Source organism: Chionomys nivalis, chromosome 4 (assembly GCF_950005125.1).
Source record: "Chionomys nivalis chromosome 4, mChiNiv1.1, whole genome shotgun sequence".
Lineage (NCBI taxonomy): Eukaryota > Metazoa > Chordata > Mammalia > Rodentia > Cricetidae > Chionomys > Chionomys nivalis.
Window position 1 is genome coordinate 44,570,810 of NC_080089.1, and position 24,547 is coordinate 44,595,356.

General features: G+C 47.7%; 1 protein-coding gene across 1 annotated transcript in view; it reads left to right on the top strand.

Annotated features, from left to right (window-relative positions):
- Dscaml1 (DS cell adhesion molecule like 1) overlaps window positions 1–24,547 on the top strand; it is a 325,942-nt gene that overhangs the window by 300,265 nt on the left and 1,130 nt on the right. Inside the window, exons 20-32 of the mRNA XM_057767042.1 lie at window positions 7,886–8,025; window positions 13,726–13,879; window positions 15,372–15,489; window positions 15,793–15,956; window positions 16,218–16,316; window positions 16,906–17,094; window positions 17,746–18,033; window positions 19,193–19,348; window positions 21,346–21,376; window positions 21,560–21,678; window positions 21,926–22,078; window positions 23,253–23,447; window positions 23,950–24,261. Of these exons, the coding sequence (XP_057623025.1) occupies window positions 7,886–8,025; window positions 13,726–13,879; window positions 15,372–15,489; window positions 15,793–15,956; window positions 16,218–16,316; window positions 16,906–17,094; window positions 17,746–18,033; window positions 19,193–19,348; window positions 21,346–21,376; window positions 21,560–21,678; window positions 21,926–22,078; window positions 23,253–23,447; window positions 23,950–24,261 (2,118 nt within the window). The remainder of the gene's footprint in view (window positions 1–7,885; window positions 8,026–13,725; window positions 13,880–15,371; window positions 15,490–15,792; window positions 15,957–16,217; window positions 16,317–16,905; window positions 17,095–17,745; window positions 18,034–19,192; window positions 19,349–21,345; window positions 21,377–21,559; window positions 21,679–21,925; window positions 22,079–23,252; window positions 23,448–23,949; window positions 24,262–24,547) is intronic.

A 24,547-nucleotide genomic window follows, 5' to 3' on the forward strand; every position in this document is an offset into this window, starting at 1 on the left:
GCCTCCAGGTGGAACTGTGGTCACTAGGCTCTCCTTCTGTTGAGGATAATTCAGGCCAAACTCAAGAATGTACTCTAAATAAGTGAGGTTGGAAGCTGAATCGACCATGGAAGGAACAGGTAGGGAGAAGGGTTGAGCTTCCAACGGGGCCCAGAACTGCACAGATCTGGGAGACCACTGAAGTAGAAGATGGCCTGGACCAGACCTGGCACACAACGCTGGGTTCCTGCTTCTGGCCAGCAGTTTTTACCCCACCCGGCCCCGAACTTTGCTGTTATTCTATGTGTGTATATAATGTGTATGTGCATATATACATACATGCCATGGCACATGTGTGGAGGTCAGAGGACAACTTGGTGGAATTGTTTCTGTCCTGCCTTGGGTTTTGGTGATCAAATTCAGATTGCCAGGCTTGTACGGCACGTATCTTTATCTACCTAGACATCTCACTGGCCCTGCGTTGTTTCTTAACTGAATGTCCTGGGCCAGGTACCCTCTCTTTAGAAAGGCTGCATTTGGGTGAAGAGTGTCTGGAACACAGTAGGCGTGTAACATGTCTGGAACGCAGTAGGCGTTTAAAGAGTCTGGAACGCAGTAGGCGTGTAAAGTGTCTGGAACGCAGTAGGCATATAAAGTGTCTGTCTAGAATGCAGTAGGCATGTAAAGTGTCTGTCTGGAACACAATAGGCATGTAACATGTCTGGAACTCAGTAGACGTTTAAAGAGTCTGGAACGCAGTAGGCATGTAAAATGTCTGGAATGCAGTAGGCGTGTAAAGTGTCTGGAATGCAGTAGGCGTGTAAAGTGTCTGGAACACAGTGGGTGTGTAAAGTGTCTGGAATGCAGTGGGTGTGTAAAGTGTCTGGAACACAGTTGGCATGTAAAGTGTCTGGATGTCTGGAACGCAGTAGGAACATGTAAGCAGTAGCCATCATTGGTATCCTAGCTTCCTTCCTACTCAGCCTGGGTTTCTTTGAAGAATAAGGAGACCTGGGATCTAGAGCCTACCCAGATATTTGGCAGAGGTTCTGGAAGGGTTAGAGTTGTGAATGATGGGGGGGAATTTCATGCATTCCCAGTACAGGGGCGGAACCAGCTCCCCTCCCTTCAGCCTTGCCACCAGCTGCCACCTCAAGAGCTCTAAGCAGCTCAGCATTCACCAATCCTCCTATCACACTTCCCTGTCTTGACTTCCTGAGATGGCTCAAGGGAGAACTACCTGCTCTTGGGTAGAGGATTAACTGAACTGGTGCCCAGCCTGGCCCCATCTTAAAGCCTGGGACCAGGCCACACAAGTATACTCCTGGCTAAGAGTCTTAATCTGAAGGCATTAAGACCTCACCTACCCACACCCTCAAGATTTACATTTTTCCTAAGGAAAAGAAATTAAAACCCTTTAGAAGCAACCAAAAGGAATAGGGAAAAAAATAAGGAGCTGGGGAGATAGCGCACTCTGAAAACTGCTTGCCATACAACATAAAGACTCAAACTTGATCCCCTTAACCCACATAGAAAGCCAGGTGTGGTCGGGCAGTAGTGGTGCATGCCCTTAATCCCAGCACTTGGGAGGTAGAGGCAGGTGGATCTTTGTGAGTTCAAGGCCAGCCTGGTCTACAGAGTGAGTTCCAGGACAGTTGGTACTGTCCCACAGAGAAACCCTATCTCGAAGAAGAAAAAAGAGAAGGAAGGAAGGAAGGAAGGAAGGAAGGAAGGAAGGAAGGAAGGAAGGAAGGAAGGAAGGAAGGAAGGAAGTCAGGTGTGGTAGCATGCTCCCGTAAGTCAGAGCTGCAGGACAGACAGATTCCTGGGCCTCGTTAGTCAGCTAATTCAGCCTAATTGGTAAGCTCTGGGTCCCAGTAAGAGACCCAATCTCAAAAACCAAGGTAGATGTTTCCTAAGGAACACCCCCAAGCTTGTGCTCTGGCTTCCTCATTCACGTACACACACACATACACTAGCACACATGAACATGCACAAAAGAAATAAGGGGCTAGAGAGATGGCTGAGCAGTTAAAAGCACGGGCTGCTCTTACAGAGGACCCAGATTCAGTTCCCAGCACCCACTTGGCAGCTCAAAACTGTTATTCCAGTTCCAGGAGATCCAATGATCTCTTCCGACCTCTGCAGGCACTACACACACGGTGTACGTACATCCACACAGGCAAAACATTCATACACATAGAACAAAAAGTAAATAAACAAAGCAATTTTCACAAAGAAAGAAGATAAAAATGCAAACATAGAAGTCACATACACTTACCAAGGGCAGAACTCAGTCTGGGCTTGGTTTCGGGCTGTCTTGGTTGGACTCAGTCTTTACAAAGACTTTTGTCCAAGTTTCACCTTCCCTGTGGAAACCAAAGCCAAGCCAAGCTGCATACTAGACTTTTTTTAAAGGCCTCTAGCAGAGGAAGGAGCAGGACTAGAGCCATTCTGGAAAGATAAACCTTGTTGGGTGCAGTGAGTAAAGACAGTGCAAGAAGCCTATGCAAATCTGGGCCGGCAGCTGATGAAGAGGAGGAGGTGAGTTGAGAGGAGCCATGGGCCAGGAGATTCACCCCTACCTTCCCTGCTGAAGGTAACTAGGAACCTAATGATTTCCTTTAAAGATTCCTGCCTAAAGGATATCATACTGTCGACAGGAGAGTGAATTGCTGGGCCAGGACCCCAGGGAAAATCAGGACTCAAGAAGGAGCCTGATGTGGAGCAGCCCTTTCCTGGAAGGACAGTTTCTGAATCTTGAGACAGCGAGCAAGACACTGAATAGCACTGAAGGAACACAAATAAGTTGAAATCTATTTGGTGAGCCCCATTCTCCTTCAGTCAAAACCTTGAAGGACAAACAGCCCTTGAAGTCCAAGAGTAAGCATGAGCCAAGTGCACATAATTGTGAATTCTCTTCTCAGGCCTATAGTCTGGATTGAAGTGACCCCAAGCTGCTAGTGTCCAGGATGTATCTTCTCTTTGGGGAGATGGTTACCACCTGAGTTTTCACGTTACTGGTACAGTTTAGCAAGCATTGTGTCTGGGATACAATAAAAATTAGTGGGTCAGAATCAACAAATAAACAAACGCCATCAAGGAAAGTATACAAAGGAAATATATAATTTTCGCAATTGAAATAACCAAACATGGGCTCTATGGTAATTATGCTTGGAAAGACTGAAAATTAGAATGAAACTATCAAATGGAAAAAATTAAACTAAAGCCAAAATTAAGAACTCAGTCACTAGCTGGGCAATGGTAGCTTATGCCTTTAATCCCAGCACTTGGGAGGCAAGGGAGGCAGATCGCTGTGAGTTTGAGGCCAGTCTGATCTACAAAGTGAGTTCCAGGACATCCAGGGCTGTTACACTGAAAAATTATGTCAAAAAAAAAAAAAAAAGAACTCAGCTACTGAGTTTAAAAGTACAATAGACACAGCTAAAGAGATAAATTTTAAATTGGAAGATAAGGCAAAAGAAAACAACCAGATGAAGCAGAGAGAGACCGCAACCCCAAAGTCCATCAAAAAAAAAAACAGATATTTACATTACAATTTAACTCATAACTACATAATTACAGCAAAATTACAATTAAAGGGTCACAGCACTAGGAAGGTTGAGAACCACTTCACTAAAAAGTAAAAAATGAACAAGAAAGATGCATAGAAAAATTATGTCTAATGAATTATCTTTAAGCTTTAATATGCATATATGTCAATTAGGAGTCCTGTTAAAATCCAGATTCTGATTCGATAGGTCGAAGGTAGAACCCGAGATTTCCCAGGGTCCAAAACGCTCTTGATGTCCATGCTGGTTGATGGACTATTCTGAGTATCAAGGATATAGAATGTGGAATTCATCCCAGAGAAAAGGAGAAAGAGAACTAAGCAGAAGATAATATTCTGAAAATGCCTTAAAGATGATAAGTACTATCAAGCCACAAAATCGAGCCCATTCAGCCAAGCAGTGGTGGCGCACGCCTTTAATCCCACCACTCGGGAGGCAGAGGCAGGCGGATCTCTGTGAGTTCAAGACCAATCTGGTCTACAAGAGCTGGTTCCAGGACAGGCTCCAAAGCTACAGAGAAACCCTGTCTTGTAAAATCCTCCCCAAAAAGTTAAGATGTTCTAACTCTGTAGATGGCAACATAAAGAAAATACACATCTAAAAACAGTATAGTAAAACAGGAGAAGAGAGTGAGGAGGGAGAGAGGAATGAATGAATGAATGAATGAATGAATGAATGAATGAATCTTAGAAGACGCCAGGAGGAATAAAATCTGAAAAGAAGCAATGATAAGGTTTTCAGTCAACTTGTCAGAAATGGTGGAAGCCGAAAACAAGTTTTAAAAAAGGGATTGGTTATATGTAAGGAAATCGCTCTGAGCTGTGATGATCCGCATAGTCTATGCCTCAAGATTAAAATGAAATGAAGACATGCATTCAGATGACTGGAGACAGGGCTCAACAGTTAGGAGTTCCTTTGCTCTAGCAGAGGACCTGGGTTTGGGTCTCAAACCCCACATCATGGCTCACAACATCTGTAACTCCAGTTCCAGAGGATCGCATGCCTTCTTCTCACTTCCACTGTGAACAGGCATGCTCGTGCTATACATACACAGGCATGCCAAACACTCATACACATAAAATGAAAGAAAGAAATCTGAAAAAGTAACAAAATGTTAAAAAAAAAAAAAGACATCTTCATTCAAACAGTGGCTGAAAGAATTTATTACCAACGTACTTGCCCTAGAGAAATAGTCAAAGGTATTGTTGTTTACCTAGAAGGAAAATGATCCCAGATGGAAGCTCAGTGATGCAGCAGGAAAACAAAGCAATTAAGTGATGAACATATGGGTCAACCTAAATTAATACTGACTGCATAACACGATCATAATGATGATGTATATACAGAACCGAGATACCCAACGGTGACGTACAAAGTGGGAGAGGTCTGTGAAATCTCTGATGTCTTTGCATTGTCTGAGAAGAAAAGTGCCAGATCATACTGAACTTTGATAACTAAGACCATTAAGACTCACTTAATGATCACATGTGGTGTTCCATATCTGTAATCTCATGCCTGGAAACCCTGGAAACCACTTGGGAGCCTGAGAGGGAGGAACCTAAATTTGAGACCAGTCTGGGTTAAAGAAGTGAGACCCTATCTAAAAAAAAATTCATGTTGGAATCTGTTTTAATAACCACTGAAAACAATGCAATGCTATGCAATTATCAAACTAGTAGGAAATACAATTTCCTTTTTAAAATTTATTTTATTATATGTACATGAATATTTTGCCTGTCTGTATATATGTGCACCATGTGCACTTCTGGGGCCCCCAGAGGTCTGCAGAGGGCGTTGGATCATCTGGAATTGGAGTTATGAATGGCTGTGAGACACCACGGGGTACTGGTCCTCTACGAGAGCAGGAAGTGCTCTAGACCACTGAGCCATCTCTCCAACCCAAGCAGTGTAATTTTCAGAACACTTAATTCAAAAGAAGTCAAAAAAGCAAAGAAAAGAAAAACACAGGAAGGGAAACAAGCAGGAAGTATTTATATGAGGGTGAGTTTAAACACAAATCTACCAGCTGTTGCCTTAAAGATACACTGAGTAAGCCCTCCAATTAGAAGATAAAGCCTGTCAGACGGGCTAGTAGTAACGAAACCTAAATTCATACTGTGCAGACAGCATCGAAAGTGTGAGGATGTGTAGAGGGGGATGGAAAGACGGCTTGCTGAGTAAAATGCTTGCCAAGCAAGACTGAAGACTAAGTTTGAATCCGCACAACCCATCTGAAGCAGCTCACCCACAGTCCCAGAGCTCCTGTGGTGAGATGGGATACAAACGCAGGAGAAGCCGGAAGCTGGTGGGCCTGCTCTCTTGGCTTGTGCGGTGGTGAAAAGACAGGAGACAAGGTGCAAGGTGAGGAGGACACATGACCTCTCCACGTGAACCATGGCATGTGTGCATGTGCACGCACGCAAGATAAAAATGCGTAGAAAAAATTCAAAATAAAAGGATAGGAAAACAAAATGTATAACACTCCACGTGTCCAAAACTGGAATTTTAATATCAGACCTAGGAGATAAAAGAAGGACACATGGCTACAAGTGTTAGGCAGAGGAAACTCCGAGTTTGTATGGCCTAATATAACTTCAAAGCACATTCAAACAAGCCAAACACGATGGCACACATCTGAAGTCCTAGCACCTGGAAGGCCGAGGCAGGGGAATCATGAATTCAAGGTCAACTAGTGAGATTTTGTCTCAAAAAAAACCAGATAGATAGGTAGATAATAGAGAGATGATAGATAGATAGATAGATAGATAGATAGATAGATAGATAGATAGATAGATAGATAGATAGATAGATAGATAGATATCATAGATACGTGGATGGATGGGTGGATGGATGGATGGATGGATGGATGGATGGATGGATGGATGGATGGATGGATGGATGGATGGACGGACAGATGGATAAATAGATATCATAGATAAATAGGGAGAGAGAGATTGTAGATGGACAGATGACAAGTAGATATATACATACATGCATGCATGCACACATACATAAATGATAGTAGATAGATAACAGAGAAACAGATAGATAATAAATAGAAATAAATGATAGATGGATAGACAGACATATGGAAAGATAGAAAAATGCACAATTGTGAATTGAACACAGCTCTCTTGGTAACAGGCAGAAAATGTGCAAAGACAACCTCACTTACCCTACAGACATCCATATGCCCTTGCAACTCAAGATACAACAGGCCAGGAGGGTGAAGCCAAGGTTGGCTCTCGGCCTCTAGGATCCACCCTGGTTGAATGCTGCCCCTGAAGAGCATCACTTTAGTTGGTCCCAAACCATTGACCACTTCCTAAGGAGAAGAAATCACCCCAGCTCGCTGGCAGAGAGAAGATAAAAATAGTGACTCCTGCCATCTCTTGAGCATCTCCCATGCACTACCACTGTCCTGGGGGCTTTATTTTACTTAACAGTAATTCTCACCATAACCCTTTAGTGGGATTCTTATCTCCACGTGGATAGGGTCAATGAGGCTAAGGGAAAGGAAGGTAAGAATTGAACAGGGCTGGGCAGTGGTGGTGCATGCCTGTAATTCCAGCACTCAGTAGGCAGAGGCAGGTGGATCTCTGTGAGTTGGAGGCCAGCCTGGTCTACAAAGCAAGTTCCAGGACATCCAGAGCTGTTACACAAAGAAACCCTGTCTAAAAAAAAAAAAAAGAAGAATCGAATAGGATACAATTGCTGCCCCTAAAGTAATAAACATGGCGGGCGGGGGTGGGAAGAGAACAGTAGATAAGGTGGGGAGAGAGAGATGGGAAGTGTGACTGAGACATAAAGCTGCCATTCTCCCAGGCTTCCTGTTACTCTGGAGAAGCAGCAAAGAGTCTATATGAGCCTTTTGAGTGAATTTCTGAGTTCACTTGCCAGGTAGACTACCCAGAAAACAGAAAGGGCCTCACTAGTGCACACGACAACACTGGGCCCACAGCAGAAAGCACTTTGTGGGCCCAACCTAAAGGAACTCACAGGCCTGAAAGAGCAAGTTAACCAGTGTCCGTGGGGTGGCATCCTAAGCACAGCATATCATTAGTAAGGGCACCGGCCTACAAGGATTAAGGACAGAGGAAACAGATGCATGCTTCCTGTGTTCCGCTTCTCTCTGGTCTGCCTATGTCTTGCCTGGTCAAACACTCACCCTGCCCTCCTGCCAGTAAGCCATGCTGGGCCCTCCTGCTCTAGCCCACATCTCTGGGCCCCCCTCTAACGAGTTCTCCCAGATTCACCCACTCTCCCCCTCCATCACTGTTACCCAAGTCTGAGCTCCGTCTTCTCTAGACTAACCAGGTCTTCTCCCTGCTCAGTTCCAGGTCCCCCTGCTGGCATCAAAGCTGTCCCTTCATCAGCTAGCAGTGTGGTCGTTTCCTGGCTGCCTCCAACCAAGCCCAATGGGGTGATCCGCAAGTACACCATCTTCTGTTCCAGCCCCGGGTCCGGCCAACCGGTAAGTAGTGAGAGAGACAGGGAGCAGATCTTTTAGGGACAATGCATCCGTCAGCTTTCAGTTCAAACCATGGAGCTTTCTCTGTCTATACTTCCCTGTGGATCATAGTTCAGAATGGGCACTGGACAAGATGTCTCACTGGGTTTAACCACATCTGTGGTTAAATTCAAAGACCTGAGTCTAAGCCCTGGGACCCACACACTCGAAGATAACCTACTTTTGCAAGTTGCAAGTTGCTTTTTGACACCATACACACACACACACACACACACACACACACACCATGACGCGTACACCTATCCCAAATCACGGGCCAGGCTTCTACTGAAGAGGCAGCAAGCTTGTCACAACTTTAGAGCCCCTCTTGAATCCTGTGGGTCACAGCCAAGTAGATGGGGGGGGGGTTCTCGCAGCTTTGCTCTTCTGACCCCAGGCACTCCCAGGGACTGGCTGGCCTGTGGACTCTGGGTATACGTGGCCTTTCGTCAGGATCCTCCAGGTTTGGAGGCACTGCTGGGGCCCTACTTCAGATGACTGCCACACTGTGGAGCTAGGCAAGGCGGGAACGTATAGGAGTGAGAACATCTCTGACTAGGGCCTGGGCTTTATCCTGAGTGCAGGAAATCTCAAAGTCCTCCCTTACAGTGACAGGCTTCCTCCAATAAGGTCACACCCACTCCAGCAAAGCCACGCCTCCTAATAGTGCCACTCCCTTTGAGATTGTGGGAGCCAATCACACTCAAACTACCACAGGTGCACATGACTGGGAGGCAAAGGAGAGACATTCATTCTAGTCTAAATAGCAAGACCTATCTCAAAGATGAGAGACAGTGAAGACATGCTCCCAAAGACTTAACTCCCTCCAACTGGGTCCCACCTCTTAAAAGTTTCATATTCTTCCAATAGTACCACAGGGTGGGCACCAAGCCTTCAACACACGGGACATTCGCGATCCCAAATGCAGCAGAGATCCTTGTTCCAGCCTCTTTGTGTCCTGAGCTATAAGAACCGCCTCTTTCAGGGTATATCATATATGATATTCCACACGGGTATATCACACAAGGTCTACATAGAGTAATGAGAGCATCACTTCAAGTACATGGGGAGACAGGGGAGTGAGGGAAGGAAGATGTGCTGAGCTCCGTGAGGTCCCCAGGGAAAGTCACTATCACTCTGCACAGTACAGTCCACACGCCAAGTGACTGTGTTACCACTCGTGTACAAGAGGAGTTCTGGTTAGGGTGCTAGAGAAGAGGGCATGCTCACATGCAGAGACATGTGAGACCATGAGATCATGGTGTCATCGTGGCCTTAGACGCAGACAGTCATGAGACTCAATGTGCTTATACTCTCGGTGTGTGCCTTTGAACACGTGCACACAGATACACACCTCACAGTGAATGGCTGGGAGCAGTTAAAACTGCATCGGACAGGGTGCAACTCTACCAAAAACTTCCGTACAGTGTCTGTGTTTCCCTGTTTACAAAAATCATAGCCAGGGCCAACGAGATGGTTCAGCGGGTAAAGGTGCTTGCCACCAAGCCTGAGAAGCTGAGCTCAGTCCCCAGAAACCAAGGATGGAGAGAAGCATCTTCTAGTCTACAAGTTGTCCCCTGATCTCTACATGTGCACACCTGCATTTGCACAATACATGGATAAATACGTAAAACAAATAAGTAATAGGGCCGGAGAGATGGTACAGTGAGTTAAAGGGCTTGCCGTGAGAGCCTGGCAACCTGGGTTAGATTACCAGGACCCACAGTGAAGGAGGACAGTTTCCTGAAATCTGTCCTATGACCTCCAAGCACACAGCACAGCACGGCACACGCATCCATGCACATAAATAAATAAATAAATCTATAAGAAACTCCAAAAGTGCAGAAAAGGGTAAAAAAAGGAAGCATATGTTACTGTGCTTGCTCCCTCAGCATGAGCACTGATGGTATTTTGATAACAGTCCTCCAGCTTTTGAAGGAAGTTTTGAGACAAGGCCTCCTCACATAGCCTAGGCTGACCTCAAACTCTCTATGTAGCCCAGAAAGACTTTGGACTTCTGGTCTCCCTGCCTCCAGCTCCCAAGTGCTGACACAGCAAGCAGGCTACACCACGGAGAGCCTAGCCTTCCAATCTCTGGTCTACGTGTGTATTATGGGATTGGAGTGGGTTCTTCACATCGCATTAAAATAAAAGTTTACATGTTATGTAATATTTTCCACATCATTTGTGAGAGTTCTTTTCTGTATTCTTTTGTGGGGGTCATGGGAGTTTTTTTTTTCTTGACAGTTTTTTAGGGGGTGGTGGTGACAGGATTTCATGTATCCCAGGCTCTAAGCAAGATCTTAAATTTTTGGTGCCACGATGCCTTTAATCCCGGCACTCAGGAGCAGAGGCAGGTAGGTCTCTGAGTTTAAGGACAGCCTGGTCTACAAAGTGAGTTCCAAAATAGCTAGGGCTACACAGAAAAACCCTGTCTCAAAAAAAGGAAAAGGAGAAAAGAAGAGGAAGAGGAAGAGGAAGAGGAAGAGGAAGAGGAAGAGGAAGAGGAAGAAGAAGAAGAAGAAGAAGAAGAAGAAGAAGAAGAAGAAGAAGAAGAAGAAGAAGAAGAAGAAGAAGAAGAAGAAGAAGAAAACATTTGATTTTTCCACCTCCCAAGTGCTGGGATGACATGCGTGTGGCACACACACACACTCACACACACACACACACACACACAGAGTTTACGCAGGGCTATGGACTGAACCAAGACGTTGTACACACTACACAGCAGTCTACCAATGAGCTTCGTCTCCAGCCTGTCAGATGTCCAAACACACAGTCTTGAGTGGTCCTTATACATGACATATTTCACAAGGTCTCCCTCCCACCTCTAAGTATCGCTCCACTTTCGCCCTTATAAATAATACTTCTATGAACTTGCTTCGTGAAGCATTCAGGGACATGTGTCATTCCCGGGTCACAGCGACTCTGCACTCATGCGGACAGGTCACTTTCCAGAAGCTTGAAGGTACATGTATGTGCAACAGAGTGCCCAGGCTCCTGAGCCTGTACTGATTTCAGATTTGCTGTGGGCTTTGTTTTCATTTTTGCCCCTTAGACTTTAGTCATCTTATTTTAAATTTTCTTTCTTTGATTGCTATTAGGTTGCTCACTTGCAAATGTGTATTGGTTGTCTTTCTCTCTGAGTCACTTTGAATTCATATCCTGTATTCATTCTTGCTATTTGGGTTGCTTGCACTTTTCTTATTGATTTGTAAGTGCTCTTCACATATTAAGGTCAATAATAATTTTCTATTGTATAAATTACAAGTAGCCACCAATGCATGCCTTTTGAATTTGCCTTGATGTATGATAACATTTCTTTTTTTAGAGAATTTGAATTTATCAATCATTTTCACTTTTGTTTTTTGCCTCTATAATTAGAAAGACATATAATTGTTTGCCTGTTGGGTTTTTTGTATCACAGGTTTTTCTTTCTTTAATTTCTTATCCACCAAGTCTTACTTAGGAGATACAAAAGTATGGTTTTAAAATAATTTCAAGGGATTTGTAGAGAAACCAAATTAAAGGGAAGGTACTGGAATCTTGGTAAGATGCTGATATGTCTCTAGATATGGAGGTTCAATACTTATAGTCCTAGCTCAGGGGAGGCTGAGACTGGAAGTTCACCATCAATTCGAGGCCTACTTTGACTCCATCATGGTTCCAGGCCTGTCTGTGTAACCTGTGTTCCAGGCTAGAGAGTGTAACCCTGTCTCTAAACACAAAAGCCAGGGCTTGGGGAGATGGCTCAGAGGATAAAGCACCTCCTGCTATTCACACAAGAAACACAAGTTTAGCCCTCAGGAGGCCGAGGCAAGCAGATCTCTGTGAGTTCGAGGTCCCGATGACAGACCCTGTGAGAGAGTGAGAGAGAAAACAAAACACAGGCAAATAAAAACGTGAATCACTTCTGAGAAAAAAATATCAAGTATTGGCTTCTGACCTCCCACACAAACGCAGATACACAGACATGCAGGTGTACAGACTCAAACACGCACAAAAAAAAACACAAGAAGATCTTCAAGGGAAAGACAAACTTCCTGCCCTGTGTGAACACAAATGTATTCGCAAGTACACAGTGATGCACAAGCACATGCACCCAACGTCTATTCATACATGCAAGTGTATACACACAAGCACACATGTGCACACACACACACACACACACCTCTACACCCACAGGAAACAAGCCCAAGGAACTGCATTCTGATTTTCAAATAATTGTGCAGTCTTTGCCTGAGGGTGACGCACAGCCCCGAGCAGGCAAGACTGTATGATTCCCAATTTGCAAAAGAACTAAGGCCCCTGTGGGGGTGGGGGCCTCTCACCACATGGGTTACAGGCCTGGTAAGAACAGCAGACACTAAAGCCATCGCACACGCCTACGGTTCTGGACTGGCATGAACTGTACCAGTCCCCAGGTGCCCTAGCTTAAGGGGCTCAAAGTGTCTCTGCACCTGTCCCCAGTAGGAATTGTGTTCAAGGTTAGACACAGCATTACACCCCGAGACGCTGCCAAGAGATCTGTGCCCATCATGAAGGTGCACAAACCTTCTCCCAACATTTTCCTTCAGAGGACCTGCATCCAAAACAGGAGGTTTCCTTTTTCCTGTCACAAGTCGCTGGGCTCCTCAGCTTTCCCACTGGCCATGAAGAATGTCCCTCGGTGGCATCCATCTCTCGGCACATGTGTGCATCCACACAGCTATGTGCAAACGAGCCTGTGTACAAGAGCTCACGACTGCGGAGATAACTAATTACTAGCTCTCTCTGGCCTCAGGGCCCCCATCTGTTCCAGGGACTGTTCCCCCTCCTTGGACTTGCGCCCTGATCTCAGAGGGGCCCTAGCACTATCCTCTTCCCCCATTCCCTGAGGCTGGCCAAAAAAATAAAATAAAATGAAAGTCAGCCCCATCCGGCCGATGCCAGGGAAGAGGCTGACGGGAGGTCTACAAACTAGCGCTTATCAAAAGCGCCTTCTCAAATTCATTTCAATATCTGAGCCTCTGGTTTCCAAGGCAACATAATCTTTTCATCAAAGCAACTGGTAAAACCACTGGGATCTGATATTGTTTTGTTGGCAACTTGTCAAAACTGTCATTTGGTTAAAAAAAATGTTATAGATTTATGTAACCTACAAATATATATGGTGATCTATACCACTAATAATCGTTAATAAAGTGTGCCCAGTAAGACTCTCCCTGCTGCCACTCTACCCCTTCCTGGGAAGGAAAGAGTGTAATTAGGCTGGGAGGTGGCTGAGCAGGGGACAGGCTGCAGGGCTGGCTGCAGCCCTAGCGAGGCAAGGCAGTCATTTGACTTCTCCACAGAACCTTTCTTTGCATGTGGTTTTCCTGGGACCCCTCACCCTCCTTTCTCTGACTGCCCCTCGTCATTCACTCAAAATACCCATACCTGCAGCTGCAGAAGCCTCTAGAACTCAGACAGGTAAACCGAGGCTGACCCAGAAATGCTGTGGGACTGGCACCATCAGCTCCCGGGGCTGAGCCCAGCACAGATGCTGTCCACTGCCATTCTCAGGCTGGGAAAGAGCATGCTGGACAGAGACCTGGCCCCAGCCCAAGGCACCGAGGACAATGACAGGCTGGGGTCCAAGGCCTGGCTTCTGTTTCATACTGTGGCTCTGCCTCTGCCCCACAGGCTCCCAGCGAGTACGAGACGAGTCCAGAACAGCTCTTCTATAGGATCGCCCACCTAAACCGGGGACAGCAGTACCTGCTGTGGGTGGCCGCCGTCACCTCTGCAGGCAGGGGGAACAGCAGCGAGAAGGTCACCATCGAGCCTGCTGGCAAGGGTGAGAGGTCTGGGCCTGGGGGAGGGGTTGGTAGAAACTTCCAGAAGCTCATTTGCAGAATTCTGGTTCTTTCCAAACAGGGCTATGTCCCCTCCCTGCTACCTGTGACTGTGGCTGTGAGAAGCTGGCCACTAGTCTCCCTTCTGCATCGGCCAAAGAATAGGCCTCTGCTGCCCCCTGACTCTAGGAAAGTCACAAAACAGGCTACAGTCGGCCCATTCTCACAGAGGCACCGAGTCTAGGATGCAAAGTCTCCTCCAACTTGAGACCTTGGTCTTAGTACTCAGCTCCTGGAAGAGGGGCTTCTCGGGATGTGGGGTCTTTGGGACTCCAGAGAGAGTCTCGTGATGCAACCAGAAACAGCAGGCAGAAGTTTCTCTCTGTTAATGCTCTTTTATCCACCACCGGGGAACAAGACTATCTCAGGGCAGGCCTGGCCCGTCTCTGATCTGGACGTAAGGGATGGCATGGTCTGTAGGAACTCCCCAACCCAAACCCCAGGATCAGTCACACAGTGGAACTATGGCCGTTTTCATCTTGGCCCAGGATCAGAACTAACACCAGTGAACATCAAGTCTACCAGTGTCTTTGTCTCCTGGGCCCTTCCCCTGTCCCATCCCTCCCAAGTCAAGTTCACGCTCACTTGATTCTATAGGCTAGGGTCTCAGTATTGGCCTGCCTTGACCCAGCCCCATCCTCTGGGATGAGAGCAGCCCCCCTGTTGGCCACAAAGGCAGAGCCAGCAAGCGTCCAACTGAGGGTCTGTGGTAAGCCAGGGGCTAACACCTGCAACCTTGAGCTACTATCAACCATCTATCCGACTGTGCGGTCTGACCATCCAAGACAGTTGAGATGTGCTGTGCTGTCCCTTGTGGCTGTGAGTCCGCGCTCCTCACACACAGCCATTCCAGCATCCTCACTTCCCCTCATCCTCCTCAGGACACCACCAACCTTTCCCTGTCTCCAGATTTCACCTTCTTTGGAAGGGAAGGAGCTTAGAGTCTGCCATCTTCCCAGGACAAGGTCCTAGGACCTTAGCTCTTGGCAGAAGTCTGACCCTGCCCCTGTGGGCATTAAATACAACACACTCCAATATGCACACAAGCATTTCATGAGGTAGACCAATTGAACACTACTGCACCTCCAGCACTCTTATATAAACTCACATAAGTACATATGTACATATGTACACACAGCCTCTCCTATTCAACTTGCCTTGTCCCTGCTAGAACACCATCACACTTAAATGGCCTGGAATCCTGGGAGGTCTTGTCACACACCATCTCCCCAGAAACCAGCAGACCCCAGGTCCTGTCTGTTCTTCTCCTGAGCCCTGACACAGTGGTCCAATTTTGTAACAGGATCATCTCCACCAGTTTCTCAAACAGTCTCCCCTGACTTGCCATTGTTAATGTGGGGAGCCCTGCGAAAGGCGCTAGGGAAATGGGAAGGGTTAAAAAGCAAGGTGACCCTCATGTTCTCCTTGCTCTAGCCCCAGCAAAGATCATCTCATTCGGAGGCACTGTAACGACACCCTGGATGAAAGATGTCCGGCTGCCTTGCAATTCCGTGGGAGACCCAGCCCCAGCTGTGAAGTGGACCAAGGACAGGTATGTGACAGGCCCTGGAGGGGTGGCATGGCTCCTGTGCATTGGAAAGCTGCTTGGTCATCCCTCTGCCCTGTGGCAGTTCTACAGGGCATGTGACACTCTTCAGATGAGTTTGCCCCTCTCCCAATCGATAAACTTCATGGGAATCACTGGAAATTCTTGGGAAGTCCTGAACAAAGGCCCAGGAACCCCAGATCCTCTGAAACCTCCTCCTGCCCCTCTTCTATTTGCCCCCACACTGCGGCGAGGGTCCCAGCCCCAGGGAGTGTATGCCATAACCCATGCCCCCTCCTCGTCTGGCAGTGAAGACTCAGCAATCCCCACGTCCTTGGATGGACACCGGCTCATCCACACAAATGGCACGCTGCTGCTTCGTGCTGTGAAGGCTGAGGACTCGGGCTATTACACCTGCACAGCCACCAACACTGGTGGCTTTGATACCATCATCGTCAACCTGCTGGTGCAAGGTGAGGCTCTGCAAGGCAAGTGGTTCAAGTGGCAACAGAGACAGGAATTCCATCCTGTTAAAGAGACTGGATGACCAAGAAAGCCAACCCTGGGTGTTGGGAGGCAGACCTTGCTGGAACCAAGGTGGGAAAAGGAGAGGAGGGAGGAGTATCGGGAAGGGATATGGAAGGGCCAGCCCTTCCTGTCATGGCCCTCAGTACCTCCATCGTTGCCACGGGATTTACCTTTCCCACTGATCACTGGTGGTTTTTTTCTCACAGTTCCCCCGGACCAGCCCCGCCTCACTGTCTCCAAAACCTCTGCCTCCTCCATCACTCTGACCTGGATTCCAGGGGACAATGGAGGCAGCTCTATCAGAGGTAAGGAGGGGTCTGGATCTGGAGGAGAGGAAATTCTGGAGTCCCGGGGCAAGAGAAGAGCTTCACCTATTTCTAATACTTGGTCTCGTAATCCCAAGGGAAGATCAGGAGGGTGATTCACAACAGGAGGTACTCGGGTGCACATGGAAAGTACTCCCACCCCCTCCATCTGGGATCGGAGCACATGAAAGTGTTTTCCTCTCCTGGCCTAGGTTTCTCAGTCTTTCAAAGCAGACAAACATGACGTCAGTGCCTCTCAAATAAGAGTGTTTGTGACTCAGCAGAGATCTTGTAAGGATGCAGCTCAGGGTTCCATCGTCTGAGGTGGGGCTAAGAGCGTATTTCAGGAAAGCTCTTCCCAAATGGGGACATTGCTGGTCACACTCCCTGCATCTTAGGCCTGCCAGCTCTCTAATCCTAATGCCAGAGCTATGGAGGGACCCAACTCACCCAGCACTAGACCAGAAGGCCTCCAGCTTTGCATCTCATTTGCATATGCCCTCCCCTATGCCCTCCTTTGGAGTCCAGGCTGGGTTTCTGCTGCCCAGCCCTTCTCTGCTTTGCCCACTTGAGCCAACCCCTCCTGCAGGCTTCGTGCTGCAGTACTCAGTGGATAACAGTGAGGAGTGGAAGGATGTGTTCATAAGCTCCAGCGAGCGCTCCTTCAAGCTGGACAGCCTCAAGTGCGGCACGTGGTACAAGGTGAAGCTGGCAGCCAAGAACAGTGTGGGCTCTGGGCGCATCAGCGAGATCATCGAGGCCAAGACTCACGGGCGGGGTGAGGCTGGGCCGGGGGTGGCAATGAGGAACAGGGCTCAGGAGGGAAGCGGGTGGGATGGTGAGCCCACAGCAGTGGGCAGAGAATGGCTATCACAGGGAAGAGGAACCAAGAGCATAGGGGACTAGAGGAAGGAGGCTCAGCCTTGTTCCCATCACCAGCATCTTGGTATACTCTCATCACCAAGAGAAACTGGTCTGGACCGGGGTGGGGGTGGTAACTGGCAGGCACGAGCACCCAGTTCAGTCCCCCTCCACATAAACTGTAATCCTGGCTCATGGAGGTGGAAGCAGGAAAATCAGAAAATCAAGATCATCTTTGTCTAGAGAGAGAGTTAGAGGCCAGCCTGGGCTACCTAAGACCTTGTCAAACTTGATTGATTGATTGATTGATTGATTGATTGATTGACTGATTGATTAAGAGATTCTGCTTCCTTACCAGGAGGGTCCCAGGGTTGGCACTCTTCCTTCCTCCCACCTCTCACCTTCAATGCTGGGACCCCCGACTCTAGGGCCTTTCCTCCTCTCATTTCCCCACTCCTAGGGTACCCTGCTACAACCTCAGCTGCCCCAAGAAAAGCCATCTCAGATAGATGAAGGATCTCTTCTTTCTAGCTCCCCCTAACCTATCTCTCCCCTCCTGGTCCCCCAGAACCCTCCTTCAGCAAAGACCAACACCTCTTCACCCACATCAACTCCACACACGCTCGGCTTAACCTGCAGGGCTGGAACAATGGGGGCTGCCCCATTACGACCATTGTCCTGGAGTACCGGCCCAAGGGCACCTGGGCCTGGCAGGGCGTCCGGGCCAACAGCTCCACAGAGGTGTTTCTGACAGAGCTTCGAGAGGCCACGTGGTACGAGCTCCGCATGAGGGCTTGCAACAGCGCTGGCTGTGGCAACGAGACCGCCCAGTTTGCCACCCTGGACTACGATGGCAGTGAGTCGAAAAGGATGGGATGGGACAGCTCCAAGGACCTAAAGAGATGGACAAATAGAAACGGACAGGAGTAAACCCAGGGTAGAGGGCTACGGAGCAAGACAGAGAGACCAGCAGATCGGTAGCCAGTGGGTAGTGGGCAGATATACTGGTGGCCAGGCCTGAGAGGCAGAGGAGTCTTTAAAGCTGCAGTTCTTGCTGTCCATTGCTTCAGAGAGGTGGAGTGGGAAAGATAAGCCAAGATGGAAGTGTGGCCCTGCCTTCTGAGGACTCTGCTAGCAGAGTGTACTGGGCAAGATAGTCAGCCTGTTCTGCAGTAACGAATACCAAGAGGCTGGTGCCTCCTCCACCCAGTGAAGAGTCTCTTGTTCTGATAAAGTCCTGAGAGAGCTGGTTGGCTACCACCTCTTAGCTACACCACCTTGAACATGGCCCTTTCCCCAAGAAAAAAGGCACATTAATTCTTAACTGCCTTCAAGGGACATGCATGTGTTCATGTGTGTGCTGGGGACAAAACCCAGGTCTTTGCTCTAGTTAGGAAAAAAATCACTTCTTTTTCACCCTCTGTTGTTTGAAATAATCACGTGACCCTAAGCTAACTGCTAGGAAGTCTGGGAAATATATACAAGAGCATAGGTGAGCACCTAACTGATATCTACTTCATGAGGGAGTAACAGAGCCAGAGTGAGATGGTGGGGAGATGAAGGTGTTACTCTTCATCAGGAGAAGGATCTTCAACAAGATCTACCCCTACTCTACGACTTCTCCTGACTGATCTCCTTGTTTTGTTCCCCCAATACCCAATGGATGTGGGATGTAATCCCATCAGCACCTCCTACCTCCCACCCCCCAACTCCCCCCCCATACCCTAGGATTATACATTAAACCTCACCATGCAGAAAAAATAATAATCCTGAGAGAGGATCAGAAAAATTCTAGAACAGAACCAGAAAGTCATTAATAAAACATAAAAGCTACATAACTGCTCCTGGCTGTCCTGATGGGACATTGTCCTGAATCTGATTCAGGGAAGCAGAGGGGAGGGCTACAGCTCTGGACTGGGAGGTGGGGGGTCAAGAGACCAAGGACAACAGGCTTCCCCACACATGGGACTCTGTCAGCTCACAGCACCCCCTGATCTTTTCTTTCGCCCACTCAGGCACCATCCCGCCCATCAAGTCTGCTCAAGGTGAAGGGGATGATGTAAAGAAGCTGTTCACCATTGGGTGCCCTGTCATCCTGGCCACCCTAGGGGTGGCCCTGCTCTTTGTTGTACGGAAGAAGAGGAAGGAGAAACGGCTGAAGAGGCTCCGAGGTGAGGGGCTTTTCTATCGGCTTCCAGGGAGAGAGGTGGTGACTCCCAGTCATACTGGCCACCCTTCAGTGGACCACAGAAGAACCTGGGCAGGAGACCAGAGCATGTGTGCCCTCAAAGGAAGACCTGCCACTTAAACCTTCTTAAATCATCTTAGTTGTTCATAGCTTTCTCCTTTTATAGCCCCAGGATTTTGTGCCTGCACCAACTAGGGCTGACGTTTATACAGGTCCACACAGGTAAAGCCACACTGGTTATTAACATATGGTTATTAACATATGCAAATAGTTCCATGTCATTAGCAAACACATCTCTCTAAAACTCTGTTCAATTCCTGGCCAGGAAGTTTACATGCTGTGCCAAATGTGAAATATTTTGGATATTGTCCCCTTTCAGCACTTAACACCATAGCCTGGCATAAATGAATCTGGTGTTTCTTGATTGTCCCAGGATCTAGTACAGTATCTAGCACCTACTAGCTACTTCATATGCTTGCTCACTCCGTGGAAAAATATTTGAGTCTGATGCACAGCAGATACTATTGAAGGATAGAGATGTAGGGTGAAGAAGTGGCAAGCCATATTCTTGTAGAGTTCTCTGTTTAATGGGAGAAGCCTGGAGATAACAGTAGCACGGAAGAGGAAATTACTAACCTCTCCATGACATTTGGGACTAGAGCGGAGGGAAGAATGGATCATTCAGTGAATAGCTGTGTGAATGAGTCCTTAAATAGTTGGATGAATGACTGAACATTTAAATGGATGATTGAATATATGGTTGATAGAAAGATGTCTAAATACAAGAATGGATAGATAAATGGTTTGATGACATTTTGGATACATAAATGGTTGATTGGGTTGGTGGACAGGAGGATGGGTATTTTGATAGATAACAGGTAACGATTTGATTCATGGTATACCCATCCATATAGTTGGATAAAAGAATAGCTAGATGGTGAGATAATTATATAAATGGTTGGGTGGGTGGTTGCATAGTGGTGTGGCTAGTTGGATGTATAAATGGAAAGATGGTTGGATATTGAATGCATTGTTGCATAGATGGGTCAATAGTTGGAGTGCTGTTTGGGTAGATGGTTAAATAATTAGATGAGGATCCTGGGGCTACAGATCAGTGGGAAGAATGCTTACCTTGTATGCATGTGCGCTGGGGTTTGCAGAAGCTAGGCATGATAGTATACACCAGTAAAACCTAGCACTTGGGAGGCTAGGGCAGGAGGATCAGAAATTTAAGATTATCCTCAGCTTCAAAGGAAGTTCAAATTTGAGAACAGTTCAGAATTTATGCGTGTCTCAAAAAACAAAAAAAAAATAGTTGGAAGCACAGATAGTTGGATCAGTGGATGGATAGATGGATAGATGGATAAATATTTTTTTCTTTTTTGCTTTCTTTTTTAATTTTATTTGTTTTCCAATCCCAGTTCTCCCACTGCATCAGCTTCCATCTGTTTCTGGAGGAGGATTCTAGCTTCACTAGGGTTGTAAACTGTAGGCTGGTTATCCTTTGTTTGATGGCTGGGTGAAGGGTTGGCTGGACAGTTAGGTAGATGGATGGTTGGATGCAGGTGTACCACTATCTCCACTTTGACAGATCATCTTTAGCTTCTGTGCTCTGATACATTAGATAGACCTTTTGATTCCCCTCTCCCCCAGTATCATCACCTAAGAGTCCCAGTGAGATTCAAAGCCTCATTCTCTATAGAGAGATAACTTGTTCAGTCTAGGCATAGGAAGAGCTCTTTATTAGATGGGGCCAGGGAGGATCTGGGGCGGGGGGTCTAAGAAAGAGGAACCAGACCTAAGCCAACACCAAACTGGTAATAATGAAATCTTATCATTGCTGCCTTGTGGGTCTTTACCTTGCTCCTTCCACTCTGTAGACCATTGCCATTTTAGACACTGTCCCTCTTCATCACATGGCTCTTTCCATCCTGCTTGAACTCCATTCTCACCCAGCTACTTCTCTCTACTGTTTTGCAGATGCAAAGAGTTTGGCAGAAATGCTGATAAGGTCAGTGTCATTTAGCTGCTTTCTCCTTGCTCCCCTCCCCCTGATCCCCCCCATCCTGATCCCTCAATTCCCTTATTATTAGAACCACCCAAAGAGGTGTCTAATGTCCCTTTGCTCTGAAAAGTCCCTTGCCCCAACCTTCTTTGGCTCCTGAGTCACCCATTTCCTTTCCTTCCTCTACAGCAAGAACAATCGAAGCTTTGACACCCCTGTGAAAGGGCCACCCCAGGGTCCACGGCTCCACATTGACATCCCCAGGGTCCAGCTGCTCATTGAGGACAAGGAGGGCATCAAGCAGCTGGGTGAGTGACCTGTTCTAGGTGTGCTTCCCCCAAAGCCACAACCCATACCATAGAGGTCAATGCAAGCCCCATGGCATGCCAGGGTTCAAGCTGCAGTCCCGCCCACTCAGCCACCCCGGAATTCACTGCAGCTCTTCTCAAGGGCCAATGGAGAGAGCTGTTGGCCTCTCTGGATCTGGTATTCAGCACTGGATAAAGACAAAGAAAAACTGGAGGAGGACTTCAGGTGATTTCTTTCTCCCTTTAGGAGATGACAAGGCCACCATCCCTGTAACCGACGCTGAGTTCAGCCAAGCGGTCAACCCACAGAGCTTCTGTACTGGTGTCTCTCTGCACCATCCAGCCCTCATCCAGAGCACAGGACCCCTCATCGACATGTCAGACATCCGGCCAGGAACCAGTATGCATTAATCACAGAGGCAGTCCTATGGGAGTTGGGGTGGGGATGGAGGTCACTCAGCATGGGGTAGAGTTTTGATTTTTTTTTTTTTTTTTTTTTTTTTGGTTTTTCGAGACAGGGTTTCTCTGTGGTTTTGGAGCCTGTCCTGGAACTAGCTCTTGTAGACCAGGCTGGTCTCGAACTCACAGAGATCCGCCTGCCTCTGCCTCCCAAGTGCTGGGATTAAAGGCGTGCGCCACCACGCCCGGCTAGAGTTTTGATTTTTAAAAAAAAAAAAAATGAAAGAAAGAGAGAGAGAGAGAAAGAGAGAGAGAGAAAGGAAGGAAGGAAGGAAGGAAGGAAGGAAGGAAGGAAGGAAGAAAGAAAGAAAAAAAAAGAAGGAAAGAAAGAAAGAAGAGAGGGCTAGGGAGCTGACTCAGTAAGTAAAGTGCCTCTGCAAAAGCGCGTTTCCCATATTAAAAGCCAGGGACAGAGATACACATCTGTAACGCCAGCTCTTGGGATGCAGAAGCAGGCACATTCATAGAGCTCAGTGCCCAGCCAGCCTAGCCAAATTTGTAAGCTCCAGTTTCAGCAAGAGACCCTAGCTCAAAAGACCAGGCAGGTGGATGACAACAGACACCACTCTCTGGCTTACACACACACACACACACGAACACATACATACACATACATTTTTCCACAGAGAAAGCAAACACATACAAAGGAATGGGGTGGCAGAGCAGACAAGGCTCTGGAGTTAAGAGTCTGGAGGCCTCGACTGCAGACAATCCTGATATAAATGACCTTGGCCATTGCTAATCTTGTCTCTCTGGCTCTCAGTATCCTTACCTAGAAATCCGAGGCAAAGGTTGGGTCTTCATGCTGTCCAAGGACTTTCTGTCACAAACAGTGACGCCAGACTGCAGGAAGGGCTACATCAAGGACCTGGGGGATGACAGCTAGCAGGCCACAGAACAGAGCATCCCATTCTTTCCTCTGTAAAAGGAAATGCTGGGGAGGGGTGGGGATCACGGTGCCACCCACTGCTCCTACACATGTTCAGGAAAGCCGCATGGCCAGCACTCCCGGGTGAGCTTCTGTGACTGCTTCTGCCACTACCTTTTCTTCCTACTGTTCTTTGTGCTAAGTGCCCTCAGTTGGAGGTTACTATGTCTTGCCTCCCTCTGTGTAGACCCAGTGTCCAGGAAGAACGTGAAATCAGCACACAGCACCCGGAACCGGTACTCAAGCCAGTGGACCTTGACCAAGTGCCAGGCCTCCACCCCTGCCCGAACCCTCACCTCCGACTGGCGCACTGTGGGTTCCCAGCATGGCGTGACTGTCACTGAGAGTGACAGCTACAGTGCCAGTCTGTCCCAAGACACAGGTGTGTCTAGGGACCTGCCTGCATCCCATCCATCCTCCTCCAGGTCCCCTCATTCATTGCCCACTTTCTTTTTTCCAATTCCTTATAACCAGCCTGTTGTCTAACATCCACACCACTTGCCTTCTTGCTATCCACCGACTCCCTGTGTACTGAGGGCTGGGGAGGGGGGCCGGGGAGCACTTGACTTTGCTTGGTCAATGGCTTTATTTTGATCTCCCCGAAAAAAGTAGTAGGAAAAAACAATGGGGCATGGAACATTTGTTAAAGGAAGAGTTGGTATTACAGGAATTGGTTGCTTTTTTTTTTTTTTATAAGACTGAAAAATGTTCTGTTCTTCATTAGCCAATGATCTCACTTAACACCACCACTGCCACTCCCCCCGCTTCCCTTGGGGGCAGGGGGACAGCATCCTCATGGCCAGACTTTCAAATGGCTGCTTGAATCAGGGATGGTGCCATTCCCATACTCCTCTTCTCTCAACTCCACCCCTCCATGTCTCCAGACAAAGGCCGGAACAGCATGGTGTCCACCGAGAGCGCATCCTCCACCTACGAGGAGCTGGCCCGGGCCTACGAGCACGCCAAGCTGGAGGAACAGCTACAACACGCCAAGTTTGAAATCACGGAGTGCTTCATCTCAGACAGTTCCTCTGACCAGATGACCACAGGCACCAACGAGAACGCCGACAGTATGACGTCCATGAGCACGCCCTCAGAACCTGGCATCTGCCGCTTCACCGCCTCTCCACCCAAGCCTCAGGATGCTGACCGGGGCAAGAATGTGGCTGTGCCCATCCCTCACCGAGCCAACAAGAGTGAGTGCTGAGCCCACATCTCCTGTTCTGGTCCCCAGCCACACAAGCCCTATCTAGATCTTATCCCGCCAGCCTACCCTGGTTCCCCGACAATAATGCAAGAGCAAAGGCTTGAGAGCAGCTCGGAACCACATTCGACTTCTTCATATTTGTGTGGTTTTAAACAAGTCACTTAACCTCTCTGATCTTAACTTTCTATCTGTGCAATTCAAATGACACTATCTCCTTTGCACTGAAAAAAAATAGTCACATACACATACATGACTGACATATGGGAGGGGCTTGT